At 52.4% G+C, this 16372-nt stretch overlaps 2 protein-coding genes across 3 annotated transcripts in view; one reads left to right on the top strand and one right to left on the bottom strand.

The window, feature by feature from the left end:
* LOC150042787 (S-adenosyl-L-methionine-dependent tRNA 4-demethylwyosine synthase TYW1-like) overlaps window positions 1–5921 on the bottom strand; it is a 64053-nt gene extending 58132 nt beyond the window's left edge. The window contains exons 1-4 of one of the 2 annotated variants that reach the window (XM_090324034.1): window positions 5805–5921; window positions 4120–4250; window positions 2626–2763; window positions 820–921 (exon numbers count right to left, since the gene is read on the bottom strand). In XM_090324034.1, the coding sequence (XP_090180160.1) occupies window positions 820–921; window positions 2626–2763; window positions 4120–4250; window positions 5805–5808 (375 nt within the window). In that variant the 5' untranslated portion in view covers window positions 5809–5921. The other variant, XM_090324035.1, reaches the window with a different exon arrangement.
* Window positions 5922–6539: 618 nt separating this feature from the next.
* Window positions 6540–11205, top strand: Sbds (SBDS ribosome maturation factor). The gene is made up of 5 exons (XM_090324404.1): window positions 6540–6769; window positions 7243–7372; window positions 7779–7979; window positions 9778–9942; window positions 10556–11205. The coding sequence occupies exons 1-5, from the start codon at window positions 6642–6644 to the stop codon at window positions 10682–10684; spliced, it is 753 nt and encodes a 250-aa protein (XP_090180530.1). The 5' UTR covers window positions 6540–6641; the 3' UTR covers window positions 10685–11205.
* The last annotated feature ends 5167 nt before the right edge of the window (window positions 11206–16372 follow it).

Here is a 16372-nt window from a genome sequence, read left to right on the forward strand (position 1 = left end):
GCTCTCAGACCCTGCACTTCTCACAGGTGCACGGAAGATGCTGTGGGTTTGGGAACCACTGCTGCAAGGCAGTGACTGGAGGGGGAGAGGGGTCCCAGGGAGTGACAGCAAAGGAGGCTACCACCTTCCCAGTCATGCGCCATGCGGGGACTCCCTCTCACTTATACTGGAAACGGCCAGGCGCCACAGGACGACAGTGTTCCCCAGAGTCGAGAGGCCGACTAAGGTGAGAACAGCTCTTGCTTGTTTTTCTGAGCCAGGTCTCCGTATGTAGTCCAGGGTGGCCTCAGCCTCCTGAGTACTGGGGGAGCCTAGCCCCTGCTACTCCTGCTCTAGGTCTGTGGTGGTTGCTGCTGTTTTGCGCAGTCTGGGGCCTGACCTCAGGGCCTGGGTACTGCTCCTAAGCTTCTTTTCCTCAAGGCTAGTGCTCTACCACCTGAACCACAGCATCACTTCCAGCTTTTTGTTTTGTTTTGTCAGTCATGGGACTTGAACCCTGAGCTCTTCAGATCAAGGCTACGGCCCTACCCCTGGAGCCACAGCGCCACTTCCGGTTTTCTGGTGGTTAATTGGAGATAAGAGTATCAAGGTCTTTAGGGCCCGGGCTGGCTTTGACCCCTGATCCTCAGCTCTCAGCCTCCTGAGTACCTAGGACGACAGGCGTGCGCCACCATCCCCAGCTCACGCTCAGATTTTCTGTGTGCGGCACCGATGAATGGAACCCAGGGTTTCATGCATGCCAGGCGAGCACTCTACAGCTGAACCCCATTTGTAGCCAGCCCCTGCTGAGTCCTGACTGGAGAATAGGGGGACAGTCACCTCTCCTGCCAGCTGATCATCTGGATCATACTCCTTCAGATTAACAACTGTCACTGGCAGGTCCAGGGCAGCAACCGCTTCAGCAAGACTCGCAGCAAACACCTAGGAAGAAAGAAAACGATGAAGCCTTCAGGAAGGAGACAAGCAAGGTAGAACTCCCCATGAGGAGCTCCAGTGACAGGCACCGCCAGCATACCCCGGCGGCCATTCCTCAGCCCAGGACAGGCCCACGGCCCACCTTCCTCGCTCCTCACTGCAAGGGTGTCAGAGGAAGAGGGCCCCACGCCAGCGCTTCGCCACTGCACCACACATGCAGCGATACACATGGCAGCCGCGGGGAATGGAGGATGAGAACTCTACCCTGAGCACCAAGAGCACAGAGGGGAGGCCTGCAGCAGCCCTGAGGAGGGTGTTGCTGACAGAAATGCAGAGGTCCTGGGCTGGGAGAACAAGATGCGCAGGGTAAAGGAGGCAGAGACAACGCACTGACAGCCTTACTAAACCGTCGGTGGTTCTAGTGAGACATGCTAGAGTCAACAGGTAATATTCCAGAACACCTTCCAGCGCAGACAGTGAAACGTTACACTGACAGAAAACCCAGTAACAGGAAGCCCACGCCAGCCCTCACATCCATCTGCTCCAGGTGTGAACCCCAGACTACCAAGAAGTAGTTGGTTCTTCCAACCACAGCAGAGACACCCAGGAAACAGTCACTCAGGAGTGGACGAGGGACTTCAAAGAAGATAGAATCTGCTTTAGTATGCAAGATACGGCAGGAACTGAATTTTTAAAAAGGGTTGCAATTAAAAACATAATAGCCAGGCATCGCAGGACTGTAATCCTAGGCACTCAGAAGGCTGAGCTCTGAGGAAGGGGGTTCAAAGCCAGCCCGGCATGAAAGTCCATGAGACTCCTATCTCCAATTAACTGCCAGAAAACCGAAGCGGTGCTGTGGCTCAGTGTGGTAGAATGAGAGTACTGGTGTTGAGCTGAAGAGCTCAAGGACAGCGCCCAGGCCCAGAATTCAAGCCCCATGACCCACCAAAAAAAAAAAAAAAAAGAATGTACTCAAGTGTTAGAGCATTAACCTATCACATGGAGAGCACCGGATTAAAGCTCCAGCATGGTAAGAAAATCACTTTTATTGCATGGGGAATGTGAGAGGCCTGTGTTTTGGCTTCCCAGGCACTGCTCTGCTCATGCTCAGGTTTCCACGCCCCACTTGTTTGGGATGGAACTTGAAGCCTTCAGCTCTGAGAGGGAGGGAAGCTGACTGCAGTACTGATGAGGCGCGCTGTTCCACACAACGTCCACAAGAGGGCACAAGTGCCCTCTCTACCAGTTTGAGCCACTGAGTTCCATGCTGGAGAACTCAGTTTTGCATGAGTCTCACTTGGACTCTCTTCTTGGAAAGCACTAAGCAGCACGTCCTTCCTGACAAAGGAGCAGTGACACCTAGATACAATTACAGAGAGGAGGCGCTTTCAGCAACACACCCCAAGTGCATGCACAGCTGTCTCTCCATCTACCTTCAGCTCTAAGGTCACAGCACAGCTGGACTCCACTGCTGCCCTCTGCTGCCCCACACCACATCAGTCACGCAGATCTCCCCACCCTGCCAGACAGTAACCCCACAGCTGACTGTCCCAGGGCACAAGAGAAGAAACCCAACCACCACAGGAGAAAGGAAGGCTAGGTGAAGTGAAAACCAGATGGCGGGAGCGAAGGAGTCAGAAGCTTAATCCACTCACTGCTAAGGGATGCAATGTAGGGATAACAAAGCTTGAGCATCGCTAGGCTTCTCACCTTGGCAGTGCCAGTCTGAGAGCCGTAGAAAATCTTCACTCCAGACACCAAGATCTGCTTCTTCTGAAGGGAGGTGGAACGTTTTGTCACCAAATCATTAGCTGCTTTGGGGATACACTTCTCCTGTGAGTTCTTGGCCTTGAAGAGAAACGATTGTAGAGAATCCATCAAGTCTGTCTTTTCCTAACACCAGCAAACTGTGCTCCTGTATATCATTTTCTTAATCCTTCTGATTGGACTCTTCCCTAACCTCCTTGTCTAATTCTAGGACCCCCATTTTTAAAGACTACACAATCTCTCACCCTCCCTCCAAGGGCGAGTTTTACAGCCTTACCTTCGTATCCACGGGGGACTGGTTTCAGATTCACACATGTACCACACAGCACGCCCACACCACCACACACACACACGCCATCACCCTCCACAATACCAAAGCCACAGGAGTGCTCATGTCCCTTTTTCTTTCTTAATGGCAAGGTCTTACCACGTTGCCCTGGCTGGTTGAGATGTGTGCCACCACACTCGGATCCACGAGGGATTTGCAGAGAACACCCTCCCACGTACTTGAAACCATCCCCAGATGACTTACTAAATACCAACGCAATAAGAATGCTATGTAGTTTCTCTACTCTTGTGCTTAGGGAGCAATGACACAAAGTCTGCACATGTCCAGTAGAGCAGTTTGGTCAACATACCACCCCATCTTCAGTTATCCCAGGGCACAAAGTATCAACTGTGGATACTTTCATCAGTGACATGGTTTAGTAAAGTAACAGTAGGAGCTTATTCTCTGTTCCTTTAACTAGTGGAAAGAGACGATGAGTACCTATTTTAGAAGCAAAAGAGTTTTGCTTTTCTTATAAAAGCCAAGTTTAAGGCTGGGAAAGGTGGATGAGAATGTTGAAAAGAGTGGCACTAATTAAGATGTAGTGTATTCATCATATTCATTAACTGCTTTATTAAAGGCAGCTCCTTGGTACTACTTTTTTTTTTTTTCCTGTCATGGGGCTTGAACTCTAGGCCTGGGCACTGTTCTGGGAACTGTTCAGCTCAAGGTTAGCACTCTACTACTTGAGTCACAATGCCACTTCCAAAGACTTTTTGTTTTAGCCAGGTGCCAGTGGCTCACATCTGTAATCTTAGCTACTCAGGAGGCTGAGATCTGAGGATCATGATTCAAAGTCAGCCTGGCAATACAAAGCCCTGAGACTATTCTCTCTAATTAATCACTAGAAAATGGGAAGTGGGGTTATTGCTCAAGAGTAGGCCTTGAGCTGAAGACCTCAGGGACAGTACCCAGGCCAGAGTTCAAGCCCCATAACCCCAAAGAAATAAAAATAAAGGCATCTTTTAACCTAGAGATGAACCATAAATGTGATTTAAGGCACCTTTTACTTCTTCTATATTATTATGAGAGCCCTGAAGTCTTCATCCTTAACTTGAACAAAATGATAGCTATAATTCTCTACTGTAAAAAAAAAATACACAATATACCTGCTTCTTGAGGATAATCTGGACACAAATCCAAAGGCTAATGCCCAAAGCAAAGCCCAGGTAAATGTAAAAGCGGTTTATCCATAATGGCAGCAGAGGAGAAGTGAGGTCCCACATATCCAGAGCCGAATCTAAAACGATACATGTGTGAAACTTCAATTAAGACTACACACACACAGATGTCCAGTTACTTTTATTTAAAAATTATTTTCCATGATCCAGTTGAAGACTTTTTTTTTTTTTAAGTGAACTAAATTTACTTGAAAGTAGAAGTGACGGGCCGGGAGTTTGGCCTAGTGGTAGAGTGCTTGTCTAGTATGCACAAAGACCTGGGTTTGATTCCTCAGTACCACACACATAGAAAAAGCTGGAAGTGGTGCTGTGTCTCAAGTGGTAGAGCTGTAGCCTTGAGAAAGCCCAAGGACGGTGCTCAGGCTGAGTTCAAACCGAAAGACTGGTGGAAGTGGCAGCGGTAGTCACAACAGCAGAAGCTAGGTAAGGTGACTCACACCTGTCATCCTAGCTACTCGGGAGGCTGAGATGTCAGGATCAAGGCTCAAAGCCAGCCTGGGCACAAAAGGATCAGAGACTCTTATCTCCAATTAACCTCCAGAAAACCAGGAAGTGGGGCTTGGCTCAAGGGTAGGGTGGTACCTTCAGCTGAAGAGCTCAGAGACACCCAGGCAGAGTTTAAGGTCCATGACCAAAGAAAGAAAGAGAGAGAGAAAGGGAAAGAGGGAGGGAGGGAAGGGAAGGGAAGGGAAAGAAAGGGAGACAAAGAGAGAAAGACATCTACTTTCCCTAAGGAGGCTGAGATCCGAGATGTATGTATGTATGTACATGTTTTGTGCAGTCACCGCACTTGAACCCGCCGGGCCTGGGGGCTGTCCCTGAGCTCTTCAGCTAAGGCCACGCCCTCCACACGTCCTCACACGGCCTCAGACACACATCCATGCCCTCACATGGCCTCAAGGACATGAACTCACACACGTCCACACACGTCCTCCCATGTCCACACATGTCCTCACACACACACGTCCTCACACGTCCACACACATCCACATACGTCCACACACGTCCTCCCATGTCCACACATGTCCTCACACACACATCCTCCCTCGTCCTCACACACACGGCCTCACACGTCCACACACGTCCACACACGTCCTCCCATGTCCACACATGTCCTCACACACACATCCTCCCTCGTCCTCACACACACGGCCTCACACGTCCACACACGTCCACACACGTCCACACACGTCCTCCCATGTCCACACACGTCCTCACACACACATCCTCCCTCGTCCTCACACACACGGCCTCACACGTCCACACACGTCCACACACGTCCACACACGTCCACACACGTCCACACACGTCCACACACGTCCTCCCATGTCCACACACGTCCTCACACACACATCCTCCCTCGTCCTCACACACATCCACACCCCTCCTCACACACACATCCTCCCTCGTCCTCACACGCCTCCTCCTCTCTCACACACCCTCCCACCTCATCTGCACACACCCTCACACGTCCTCACACACCTCTCACAGCCTCCCACGGCCTCACGCGTCCCCGCCGCCCAGGCCGCGCGGCCGCCCCTGCGCCAGCGCCCGACGGAAGCCCGGGAAGGACGCCGGCGCCCTCCGCCGGGCCGCCGCCGCCGGCTCCTCACCCATTCTCCTCAGAGCCCGAGCCCGGCTCGCCGGCGGAACGGACCCCGGGGCCTGGTGGGCACTCACGGGGCCGGGGAAGCCATGCCACCCGCGGGGGGCGGGCACGAGGGAGCGCCGGCCAGCGGACCGGAAGCCGAGCTCGGCCCGCCTGCTGATTGGCTGACAGGGGAAAGGGGCGGGCACCAAGCCAACGCCCGCGCTGCAGGACGGGAAGCCGAGCTAGCCCCGCCTGCTGATTGGCTGACAGGGGAAAGGGGCGGGCACCAACCCAACGCCCGCGCTGCAAGACGGGAAGCCGAGCTCGCTCCGCCTGCTGATTGGCTGACAGGGGAAAGGGGCGGGCCGGGGGACATCCCATACCGTCCACCGCACCCTGAGACCGAGTCAGGGTACTTCCGCCCCTGCGTGGATTGGCCCGGGCGGGAAGGGGCGGGTCCGGAGGGAACTGTCAAGAAATGAGTGGCCTGAGAAAAACAAGTGTGTCCAAAAAAGCAGTTGCGCTCACAAGCCGAGCGCAGGTGGCTCACTGAGGGACTGCTGGAGCCGCGCGGACCGAGAGGAGCCGCCGCGGGTGGCGTTTCCTTTCCTGCGGGAGGCCAGCGGGCGGGGCCGCGGCTCGGCGCGCAGGCGGCGTCATCCGCCGCGCCCAGCGCGCCGGGGGTCCGGAAGTGCGTCATCGGGAGCGCCTCCTTCCGGGTTCGGGAAGAGGCGTCACGCGAGCCGGCCGCGCTGACGCCTGCGCAGAAGGCGGGCCGGGCGTTGCCGGTGCGCGCGCCGGGTCGTTAGGTCGGCGGCCCCGGGCTGCGCCAGTCCGCCCCGTCCTTCCCGCCGCCACCATGTCCATCTTCACTCCTACCAACCAGATACGCCTGACCAACGTGGCGGTGGTGCGCGTGAAGCGGGGCGGGAAGCGCTTCGAGATCGCCTGCTACAAGAACAAGGTGGTCGGCTGGCGGAGCGGCGTGTGAGTGCGCGGGCCAGGCCGAGCCGGAGGCCGGGCACGGGGCCGGGGGACGGGCCGGAGGCCGGGCAGGGGGACGGGGGACGGGCAGGGGTTAGGGGGACAGGGGACTGACGGGCCGGGGGACGGGAGCTCAGAGCCTTCGGGGGACGGGACAAGGGAGGCCGCGGGTGCGACGACGCCCGGCAGGGGAGGCGGCGTTCGCGCGGCCGGGCCCAGGCCGGGCCCAGGCCGGGTCCAGGCCGGGTCCAGGCCGGGTCCTGGCCGGGTCCTGTTCGGGTTAAACCCGGGCCGGGCCGCCCGCTTTGGCGCCGTTGTGATGGTGGCACAAAAGCGATGGCCTAGAAACCCCATGACCGCGGCCATTTCCTGAGATAATGGTAAAGGCCCGGAGTGCCCACCCCAAATGCCGTGGCTGGGTCCCGCCGATTCCCAGGGCCGAGTGCGCGCTCATGGCCGCTCTCCTGCCCTCCAAGGGAAAAAGACCTGGATGAAGTCCTGCAGACCCACTCGGTGTTCGTCAACGTCTCCAAAGGTCAGGTTGCTAAGAAGGAAGATCTCATCAGTGCATTTGGAACCGATGACCAAACCGAGATCTGTAAACAAGTAGGTCTGCGCCCTGCCTGGAGCTGTCTTATTCACACTGCGCAGAACGGGACCCTGACCCTGCCCGTACATTTACCTCATCTTGCCCAGTTACGTATTTACTTTTTCCCTAGCCTGTTTTTCTTTCTTTTTGCCTTTTGGTTGGGGTGTGTGCGCGCGCGTGTGTACTTCAGCTTGAACAGAGAACCTTTTACTCTTTCACTCAAGTCTGGCACTCTCCCTTAAAGGTTTTTTTGCTGGTCAGTTGGAGATTGTCTGGCCTGAAAACATGATTCTGGGTATTTGAGCCTCCTACGTAGTTAGGATTATAGGTGACAGCCACTGGTGCCAGCTTATTTATCCTGTGGTTACCTAACAATAGAGAAAGAGCATTTTATTGAATCTTCTTGGGTGGGGTGTTTTGTAGATTTTGACAAAAGGAGAGGTTCAAGTGTCAGATAAAGAAAGGCACACCCAGCTGGAGCAGATGTTTAGGGACATTGCGACCATTGTGGCAGACAAGTGCGTGAACCCAGAAACGAAGAGGCCATACACTGTCATCCTTATTGAGAGAGCCATGAAAGACATCCACTACTCAGTCAAGCCCAACAAGAGCACAAAACAACAGGTGAGTGGTAACATGATCAGCGTATACTTCATGGGCCTGCACATGCAGAGGAGAAGGAAGTCTGGGGAGGTGGCACTGGGAATTGGGATTGTCAAGGGAATTTTCTAAACAGAAATACACTAGCTACTCAGGAGGCTGAGAGTCCAGGTTCAAAGCCAGCCCAGGCACAAAAGGACCTACGACTCTTATCTCTAATTAACCTCTAGAAAACTGTAGGTGGAGGCTTGGCTCAACGGTAGGAGAGCTCAGGGACAGCGCCCAGGCCAAGTTCAAGCCCCAAGACCCACCAAAACAAATACACTAGGATGAACTTTTTTTCTTTAGATGTAGTTTATATACCATTGTTACTTTTTTTTTTTTGCCAGTCCTAGGGCTTGAACTTGAGGCTTGGGCACTGTCTTTGAGCTTTTCTCAAAGCTATAGCTCTACCACTTGATCCACAGCACCACTTCTGGCTTTTTCTGTGTATAGGATACCAAAGAATCAAACCCAGGTCTTTGCGCATGCTAGGCAAGCACTCTACCACTAGGCCACACTCAGTCCACCCTCTTTTCAAGTTGGATTTACATGCCTGAAATGATGGTGTTTGGGAGGCCAAGGCAAGAATGGCGAGTAACTCCATTGTCGAGCCGCTGGTCTTTGGAACCTCCACCCCTCCCAGATGTTATCTGTCCACACACACACCTCACACAAGTCTGGTCACACTCCTCTGTGTCCTGTTTCTGGGTAAGTCCATTGCGAATGTTTCAGTAATGGAAGTGGATGGTCTGTGGCCTGGTCTGTGCTGTAGCTGGAATCCACACACCACTGCATTCTGAACAGTATGCCAGCATATGGAAAAAACCATGTTTCCTTCTTCCTCTGACATTGCCTGGTTTTCACTTGTCAGTTATTGGGGAAACACTGCAGTGAAATGTGTTCCAGGTTTGGGCCTGGGTTTTTATTTCTCTGAGGAGAGTTGTTCAACTTAACTTTGTAGGCTTCCCAACTAGGCATCTGATGCCCCCCCCCCCCCCCACCGTGGGCAATGTGTGAGCCTTTGTGTGAGCACCATCCACTGGTGTCTCGTGGTTTGCACTTGTGTGCTAACATGACCCACCGTGTTTTCCTGTGCTTGCTGGTGCCTTGCTTCTATTCCAGAAGATTGGCACTGTCCAGTTCCTCCCCTAGTTTTTTATTGTCTTTACCTTGTCAGATCTTAGGAGCTCTTTGAAGGCTACAGAAGCTACTCCCTTACAGGACATATGAGCTGGCACTGTTGCTTGTTCTGAGGGTTGACTGTTCTACTTGGTAATGCTTGTCCAGTGCTAGGAGGGAACCCAGGACCTAGGCTTGTTAGGCAGATGTGCCGCTTCTCAGCCAACCCCAGCCCTTGATGGTGTCCTTGGAGCACAGACCCTTTTCACTTTTTTCCCTTTTTTTTTCTTTTTTTCTTTTTCTTTTCTTTTTTTTTTTTTGCCAGTCCTTGGGCTTGAATTTAGTATCTGGGCTCTGTCCCTGAGCTTCTTTTTAGTCAAGCCTAGCACTCTTCACTTGAGCCACAGCATCACTTGTGGCTTTTTTTGTTTGTACTGAAACTGAACCTAGGGCTTCATGCCCACTAAGCAAGCACTCTACCACTAAGCCACATTCCCACCCCCAAGCACAATGTCTGGTGAGTTCCATGGCTGTTTCATTCTTTGTGTTGTAGCCAGGAAACCACTGCCATTAAGTGCACCTAGATGGGAATCACTGGGTCTTTGAGAATTGTATAAGACAGTCCAGCGGGCACACAACTGGCCATCCTCTGTCTTGCTAGGCACTGGAAGTGATACGGCAGTTGAAGGAGAAGATGAAAATAGAGCGTGCTCACATGAGACTGCGATTCATCCTGCCAGTGAACGAAGGAAAGAAGCTGAAAGAGAAGCTGAAGCCGCTGATGCAGGTCGTGGAGAGCGAGGACTATGGTCAGCAACTGGAAATAGTAAGTCACTCACAGTGCCCGCCACAGTGGGACCAAGAAGCCTCTTGGCTCAGGGTTTAAGCCACGGTTAATCAGCCCCATGTGTCTGGCAGAAAAATCATGGCATCAGAAGTGTGGGAGGCACTCACTCACATCTTAGAGACGGCCCTGACCAGTCAGTATGATTCTCGATGCTAGGCGCCGAATAAAACTGTTTAACTTCCAAAAAAAAAAAAAAAGTGTGGGGAGAGGGTTCCTGACCACGTGGAAGGCAGGAAACAGACGCAGCAGTGCCCCTTCAGAGGCCTGCCCATGTACGACTTTCCCGGGCTGGCCTTGGAGACCCTACCCCAAACAGAAATACAAAGGAAGGGGGAAAATGGGGGGGGGGTGGCTGGCTTCAACAATAAGAGTGCCTACCTGGCAGGCGGGGGGAGGCGAGTTCATGCCTAGGTGGCAGAGGGCTGCAGCTGTGACATCGTGACCAGTGACTTGTGGTCACAATGCTGGCCTCGTATACCAGTGCACACTTATTAAAGGAAGCAGCCCTGGCCAGCTCCTGCCCTGGGTTCAGGAGTGACTCCTTCCTCTCCCCCCGCCCCCCATTCTCTCCCTCTCTCTGATACCCTTCTAGGTATGCCTGATTGACCCAGGCTGCTTCCGAGAGATTGACGAGCTGATCAAAAAGGAGACCAAGGGCAGAGGCTCCTTGGAGGTGCTGAGCCTGAAGGACGTGGAGGAAGGAGAGGAGAAGCTGGAGTGACACGCCCCCACGGTCTGTTCAGCTCTGAGCTGGGCACCAGCACAATGCTTGTGCTTCCCAGGCCACCTGGCTTTCTGTGGGCCACCCATGTCCTGCTCACGCTCACAATTGTCTTGACATGGCTGTCTTGTAACCCCTTTTCATTGCACCTGTAAATTGGGATTTTAGACAAAAGGAAAATTCAAAAATCCAAGGTCCAGAGTAGCATCTAGTGGCCATCCCATGTCCCCTCAGAGTTCCAAAATGGCAGTTACGTGAGACAATGAGTAACATGATGGGGATGTGAGTGTGCCCTGGAGATGGTTCTACAATGTACCGTGCACACCGGTGCTGTGCCAGAGCAGTGCTGGCTGCGGAGCCGAGCCTGTGATCTGGGCAGCACTGTGGAGGCATTAGCTGTCCACCCCCTCCCCACCCCCATCCTGTGAAGTTGGGAGGCGGGGCTTTCTAATTGTTAAAATTTTATAATATATATTAATATAGCTAAAGCAGCCAATAAAACTACTCTTATTTTTTTTGAAGCGTTAGCTTGTTTCTAGACCGCTTCCTGGCTCCTGTCTGGTCTCGGCCTCTGAGGTAGAGGGATTACATGAGCACTTGGGATTTGGTCTAATATTTTAGTGTTTGCCCACCCACTGGGGAGGGTGTGAGAATTTTAAATCTTGGCAGTCTTCACTGATGCATTCTCCCCTTAACTAGTGGTGCCCTTTGGTGGAGAGAGGTTTTTCCTGACTTAAATAGCTCCCAATTGACTGAACGTGAACGCTCAGTGCAGTCCATAGAAGTTTCCTAAATAGCTTCAACTGAAACTCTACAGCCAAAAGTTTTGTAGTGGAGTTTAGAGAGCAGGAAAGTGAACACTGAAACGACTGAACTACTGTTTTGGCTTGACGACTCCGCTGCTTGGATTTCACTAGTTTTTGTTTTCTTCCTAGGGATTGAACCCAGTGTGCTAAGCAGACCCTGTCTACACCAGCTCTGGGTCAGTGAGGATCACCACCATGTCTGGCGGTGAAGACAGAGACTGCCATGTAGGCAAGGAGGGAGTGCAGGCAGCCTCAAGGGCCCTCCGCTGACGGCCAGCAGACCTGTGGCCTAACAGGAGCCAAGTTGTGCCAACAACCCGGGTGGGGCAGAAGTGATTCTCCTCAAAGCCTTCAGCCCGCCGAGAGGCTCTGGCACACAAGATGGCAGGGCCGCAAGACTGACTTTAGACTGCCATGTGTGGAGCAGACGTGGAGACTGTAGACCGCAGATACCTCAGTATGGCAAGAAAAGAATGGCTACTAGGCCAAGGGCTGGTGGCTCACACCTGTAATCCTAGCTACTCAGGACCGAGGACTGCGGTTCAAAGCCAGCCCGGGCACGAAAGTCCTTGAGACTCTTACCCCCAATGAACCACTCAGAAAAATGCCAGAAATGGTCCCATGGCTCAAAGTGGTAGAGTGCTAACGTTGAGCTGGAGAAGCTCAGCAGCACCCAGGCCCAGCGTTCTTCCCTAGGACCAGGGACTCAAATACTGGAGAACTGAACTGTAATTCAGAAGGGATTTACTCAAAATGTAGTCTTTACTCTGAAGCCTGAGCCCAAGTTCAGTCCCCAGTACTAGGAAAGATACTTTAAAAATAATTGGGCAGGGCTGTTTCTTTGGATTTGGGGAGCCTGTAATTTTGGACTGTGTTTTTGAAAACAAAAAGGGAAAAGGCAGCAAAAAACAAATACTGCACCTGAAAGAGGGTCAAAAGCAAAATACAAAGTGGAGGGGGTTTTTGTGCTGATCTTGGGACCTGAATTCAGGGCCCAGGCACTGCCCTGAGCTTTATCCATTCAAGGTTAGCACGTGCCACGTGAACCACAGCTCCATCTCCAGCTTCTGGTGATTACAACGGGAGACACTTTTCCTGCCCAGTCTGGCTTTGGACCTGCAGTCCTAGGGCCACAGACACGAGCCACTGTTTCCCAGCTCCTATTTTTGTTTTGGTGGCAGTACTGCTGTCTGACTTCTTTGGACTTGGACATCTTCAGCGCTTTATCATCTTTTTTTAATGGGATGTTTTTGTGAAGGCCAGCCTAATTTGCAGTCTTACTCATGCTTCTTGCATGACTGGCATGACGGGTGGTTGCTACCATGCCAGCTTTTTCTGTGGAGTGTGCAGGGGGTGGTGTCCCAGGAGCCTTTTTGCCCCAGCTGGGCTGGAACCCAAGTCCTCTTGATCTCAGCCTTCCACCCTGTGTAGCTGCCACCAGGCACACTAGCACAGCCAGTCACTTTTCCGTGAGTGCAGATCTGCTATTCCTCTGCTAATCCAGTGGTGGAGGTGTCAACCTTGCCGGAACGTAAGGTTGGGCTGTGGCCTGTACTTAAAGAGTTGTGTGCAGCTAAGTTAGAAGATGGCAATGAGAAGGAACGAAGGGAAAGCTACAAAAGGGAAAAGGATGGCTCTGCTGTTCCACCATGAATTTGGAAACTCAGAATTCTAACACAAGGCGAGCACTTTGTTCTGACATAATCAGGCCTTCTGGGTTAGAGGGCAGGTTCCTTCCCTGGGGGTCCCATTTAGGAATCTTAAAGAGAAACAAGGAAATGAGACTGGAAGAGGGCACACAGGAGTGAGGGCTTGGCCTCTAGGAACAGATAAGAAGAGGCTCACTGTGTTGGGGCCTGGGCTTAAGCTGCAGAGACACTGCAGCCTGGCTGTCACCCACCCGCTTCCTGAAGGCAAAACCTCCCTAGACTAAACAATGTGGAAGGGGCAAGTTGTGCAAGCAAGGTTAGAAATAGGGGGAGGGTCCTCTGGCATTCCAGTGGGTGGTCTCCCAGAGTATCGGCACTGACCTTGCAAAGAGTTGTCAGCAACATCATTCCCTTTTTTGTGTGTCATGGGGCTTGAAGTCTGCCTAGGCACTGTTCCTGAGCTCTTCAGCTCAAGGCTGCCACCTTAGCTTTGAGCCCAGCCCCGTCTTCTAGAGATTGATTGAAGATAAGTCTCAAGTCCTTTTGTGCCTGGGCTGGCTTTGAACCTTGACCCTCAGATCTCAGCCTCCTGAGTAGCTAGGATGACAGGCGTGAGCCACAGAGCCTGTCCCAGTCCCTTGTTCTAAGCATGGAACCTAACTGTTCTTCACAACACAACAGCTGTGCAAAAAAACTTTTTGCATGTTTTAAACTTGGGGAGGAATGGGACATTTACAGTCCTGCTTCCTGCCTCCAGCAGTTTAGACGCCGAGTCGTCCAGGCGGAGGGAGGGTGAGCAGCTCTGCAGATGGTAAGGCAGGCTTGGATGGGGTTGCAGTGGACAGGCTGGGGTGAGTCAGGAGCGTATGATCAAGAAGTGTCCATCTCTTCGATGCCACCACTGCTCTCTTTCCTTACCGTGGGGTGGGAATGAAGCCCAAGGCTGTGAACGTGGTCAGCAGGCCCTCTGCCGGACCGGCGTTCAGGCAGGGCTGGTGGGGACAGGCAGCGCTTAACGGCCCCTTCACCAGAATGGCTGCCCGTGCCACAGCCTTGTACAAAGAACCCTCAGAAAGTCCCCAGACTCCATGGCAAGGAAACATGCAAGCAAATTCAGGTATTTTATTCTGTAAAGCACATACGCACACAGTTCAAACACAGAAAGTGGACCAGGAGGTGACCGCCGTGGCAGATCATGCAGCAAGAGGGGGAAGCAGGCCCACCAGTGCTCTCAGCCCCACAGTGCCTGCAGGAGTGGGGAACCAGACACCAGACCAGGGAGACCTAGAATCACCGACTCAGGTCACAGGAGGGAGGAGAAAGGAAAAAGATCAATATGATCTGAAGCCATTGGTTCAGCCCATCTTCGACTGGACAGAGCCACCCACTGCTCCCTACTTAGACCGCGGAACAGCAGGGGGCCACGGGGCCCAGCCAGCAAAGCAGGACTTGGGTCATTTGTCTCTTGCCTTCTGCATTCTATCACTACAACACTTTACAGGGGACACTTTTCCTGCCATAGTCACTGGCATGCGATGAGCCACTTGAGCCCAGCCCTTTCTGGCTTTGGCTGCTGCTGTCTCGGATGGAGCCTTGTGTCTGGCTTAGGCCAGCCCTGGGCTGTGATCCTGCCATTGCCTTTAATGCAGCTGGAGTCACATGTGCACAAAGTGTGTTTCGCCAACTTTCTGCTCAGATCAATCTCAAACCACAATCACCCGAAGCTCTGCCTCGAGTGGCTGGAACTGCAGACGTGAGCCATAATGCCCAACCTAATTCAGTAACAAGTCTGAAATATGATGGTGTTGATAATGACATTTCCAAAGACCAAGACAAACAGCTCTTCCACAAATTTGTCTTATGAAGATCTCTAAAGAGAAAACAAGTTAACCACGCAAGTGGGTATCAGTGTATCAAACTCATCAAACAGAAGGGGAAAAGAAACACGGCAGGGGCTGGGAATGTGGCCTAGTGTTAGACTGCCTGCCTGCCTAGCTAGCTTACATGAAGCCCTGGCTTCCATTGCTTGGTATTACAGAAACAGAAAAGGCTGGGAGTAGCATTCTGCCCCGAGTTCGAACCCCAAGACTGGCAGGAACAAAAAAGGAAACTAACATACAAAGCGACCATAGTGAAAACAAAAGGACACAATTGTTTCAAGAACGTTCTGAGCCAATCCATTTCAGATGTAGGAATCCCCAGACAGGGAATGGAGTGGAAAAGGGTTGGCAGTCCTGCCCTGTCCTGTGGAGGACTCTGAAATGAGTTATTAAGGCAAAGAGTTGTTGAGGAAAATAAGAATACAAAAGTCCTTAGGACTGAAAAAGACAGTGCATGACTTCCTACAATGAAGGAATGAGTAGGCCACAAGGGCAAGCCTGCAAAAGAAATGCCTCCCTTGGCAGAACCGCCCTCCTGCTCATGCCACAAGCACCCCTGTCATAACAGACACCGTCTGCCAGGCACCATGCTGGCTGTGTGAAAAATGCAAAGAACCCTTTCATGACTACTCTGCCAAGCCTGTCATTCTCTCTTTTTAAACCATCTGCCTCCATAAGGATGACAGCCGCTCACCCTCGCTGTCCTCCGAAGGGATGGTGTCACAGCGGGCAGGTCTCGGCGTTCCCTGCTGGCTCAGCCGGGACCAAGCTGCACAGTTCATGTGGCAAGTGGAACCTCCTCGGGGCAGGATCATGGCCAAGTGGGGCAGTGCCTCCCTAGCATACACAAGGCCCTGGCTGGGTTCAGTGCCTTATACCACGTAAACGAAAAAAGCCAGAAGTGGTGCTGTGGCTCAAATAGTAGAGCTCTAGCCTTGAGAAAGTCCCAGGACAGTGCTCAGGCCCCGAGTTTAAGCCCCAGGACTGGCCAAAAAAATAAACCTAAGACCATCACCAGCTAGGTGACACTTAACTGCAGATATAAGCACACACCTGTCCTAACTAAAGTATTCAAACTGACCATTTAAAAGAAAAAAACTGAAGGCAGGAATGTTTCCTTGCAAGCAAAATAAAGTGTTACTGTTTCTCCAATTATTTAGCTTGTCAGGTAACATCCACAGAATGGAGTGGGGCTCTTAAGATGCTGAGTGAGACCTAAGGTGCAGACTGCCCACACAGTCCAGAACTTGGACTTCCATCTGTGCTAGATGGAAATGTCCATATGCACAACGACCCACCACCCCTCTCCACACGACATGAGAACACGTGTGTGTGTGCACGACGACCCACTAC

The sequence above is a fragment of the Megascapheus bottae genome, chromosome 34 (genome assembly GCF_031878675.1).
Source record: "Megascapheus bottae isolate mThoBot1 chromosome 34, mThoBot2.hap1, whole genome shotgun sequence".
Classification (NCBI taxonomy): domain Eukaryota; kingdom Metazoa; phylum Chordata; class Mammalia; order Rodentia; family Geomyidae; genus Megascapheus; species Megascapheus bottae.

What these genes read in the sequence shown, in the direction of transcription:
- Sbds (XM_090324404.1), top strand. Translation starts at nt 6,642, where the DNA reads ATGTCCATCTTCACTCCTACCAACCAGATACGCCTGACCAACGTGGCG. An exon ending in ACAAGAGCACAAAACAACAG is followed by an intron (nt 7,980 to 9,777) that starts GTGAGTGGTAAC and finishes CTGTCTTGCTAG; the next exon opens with GCACTGGAAGTGATACGGCA. An exon ending in ATGGTCAGCAACTGGAAATA is followed by an intron (nt 9,943 to 10,555) that starts GTAAGTCACTCA and finishes ATACCCTTCTAG; the next exon opens with GTATGCCTGATTGACCCAGG.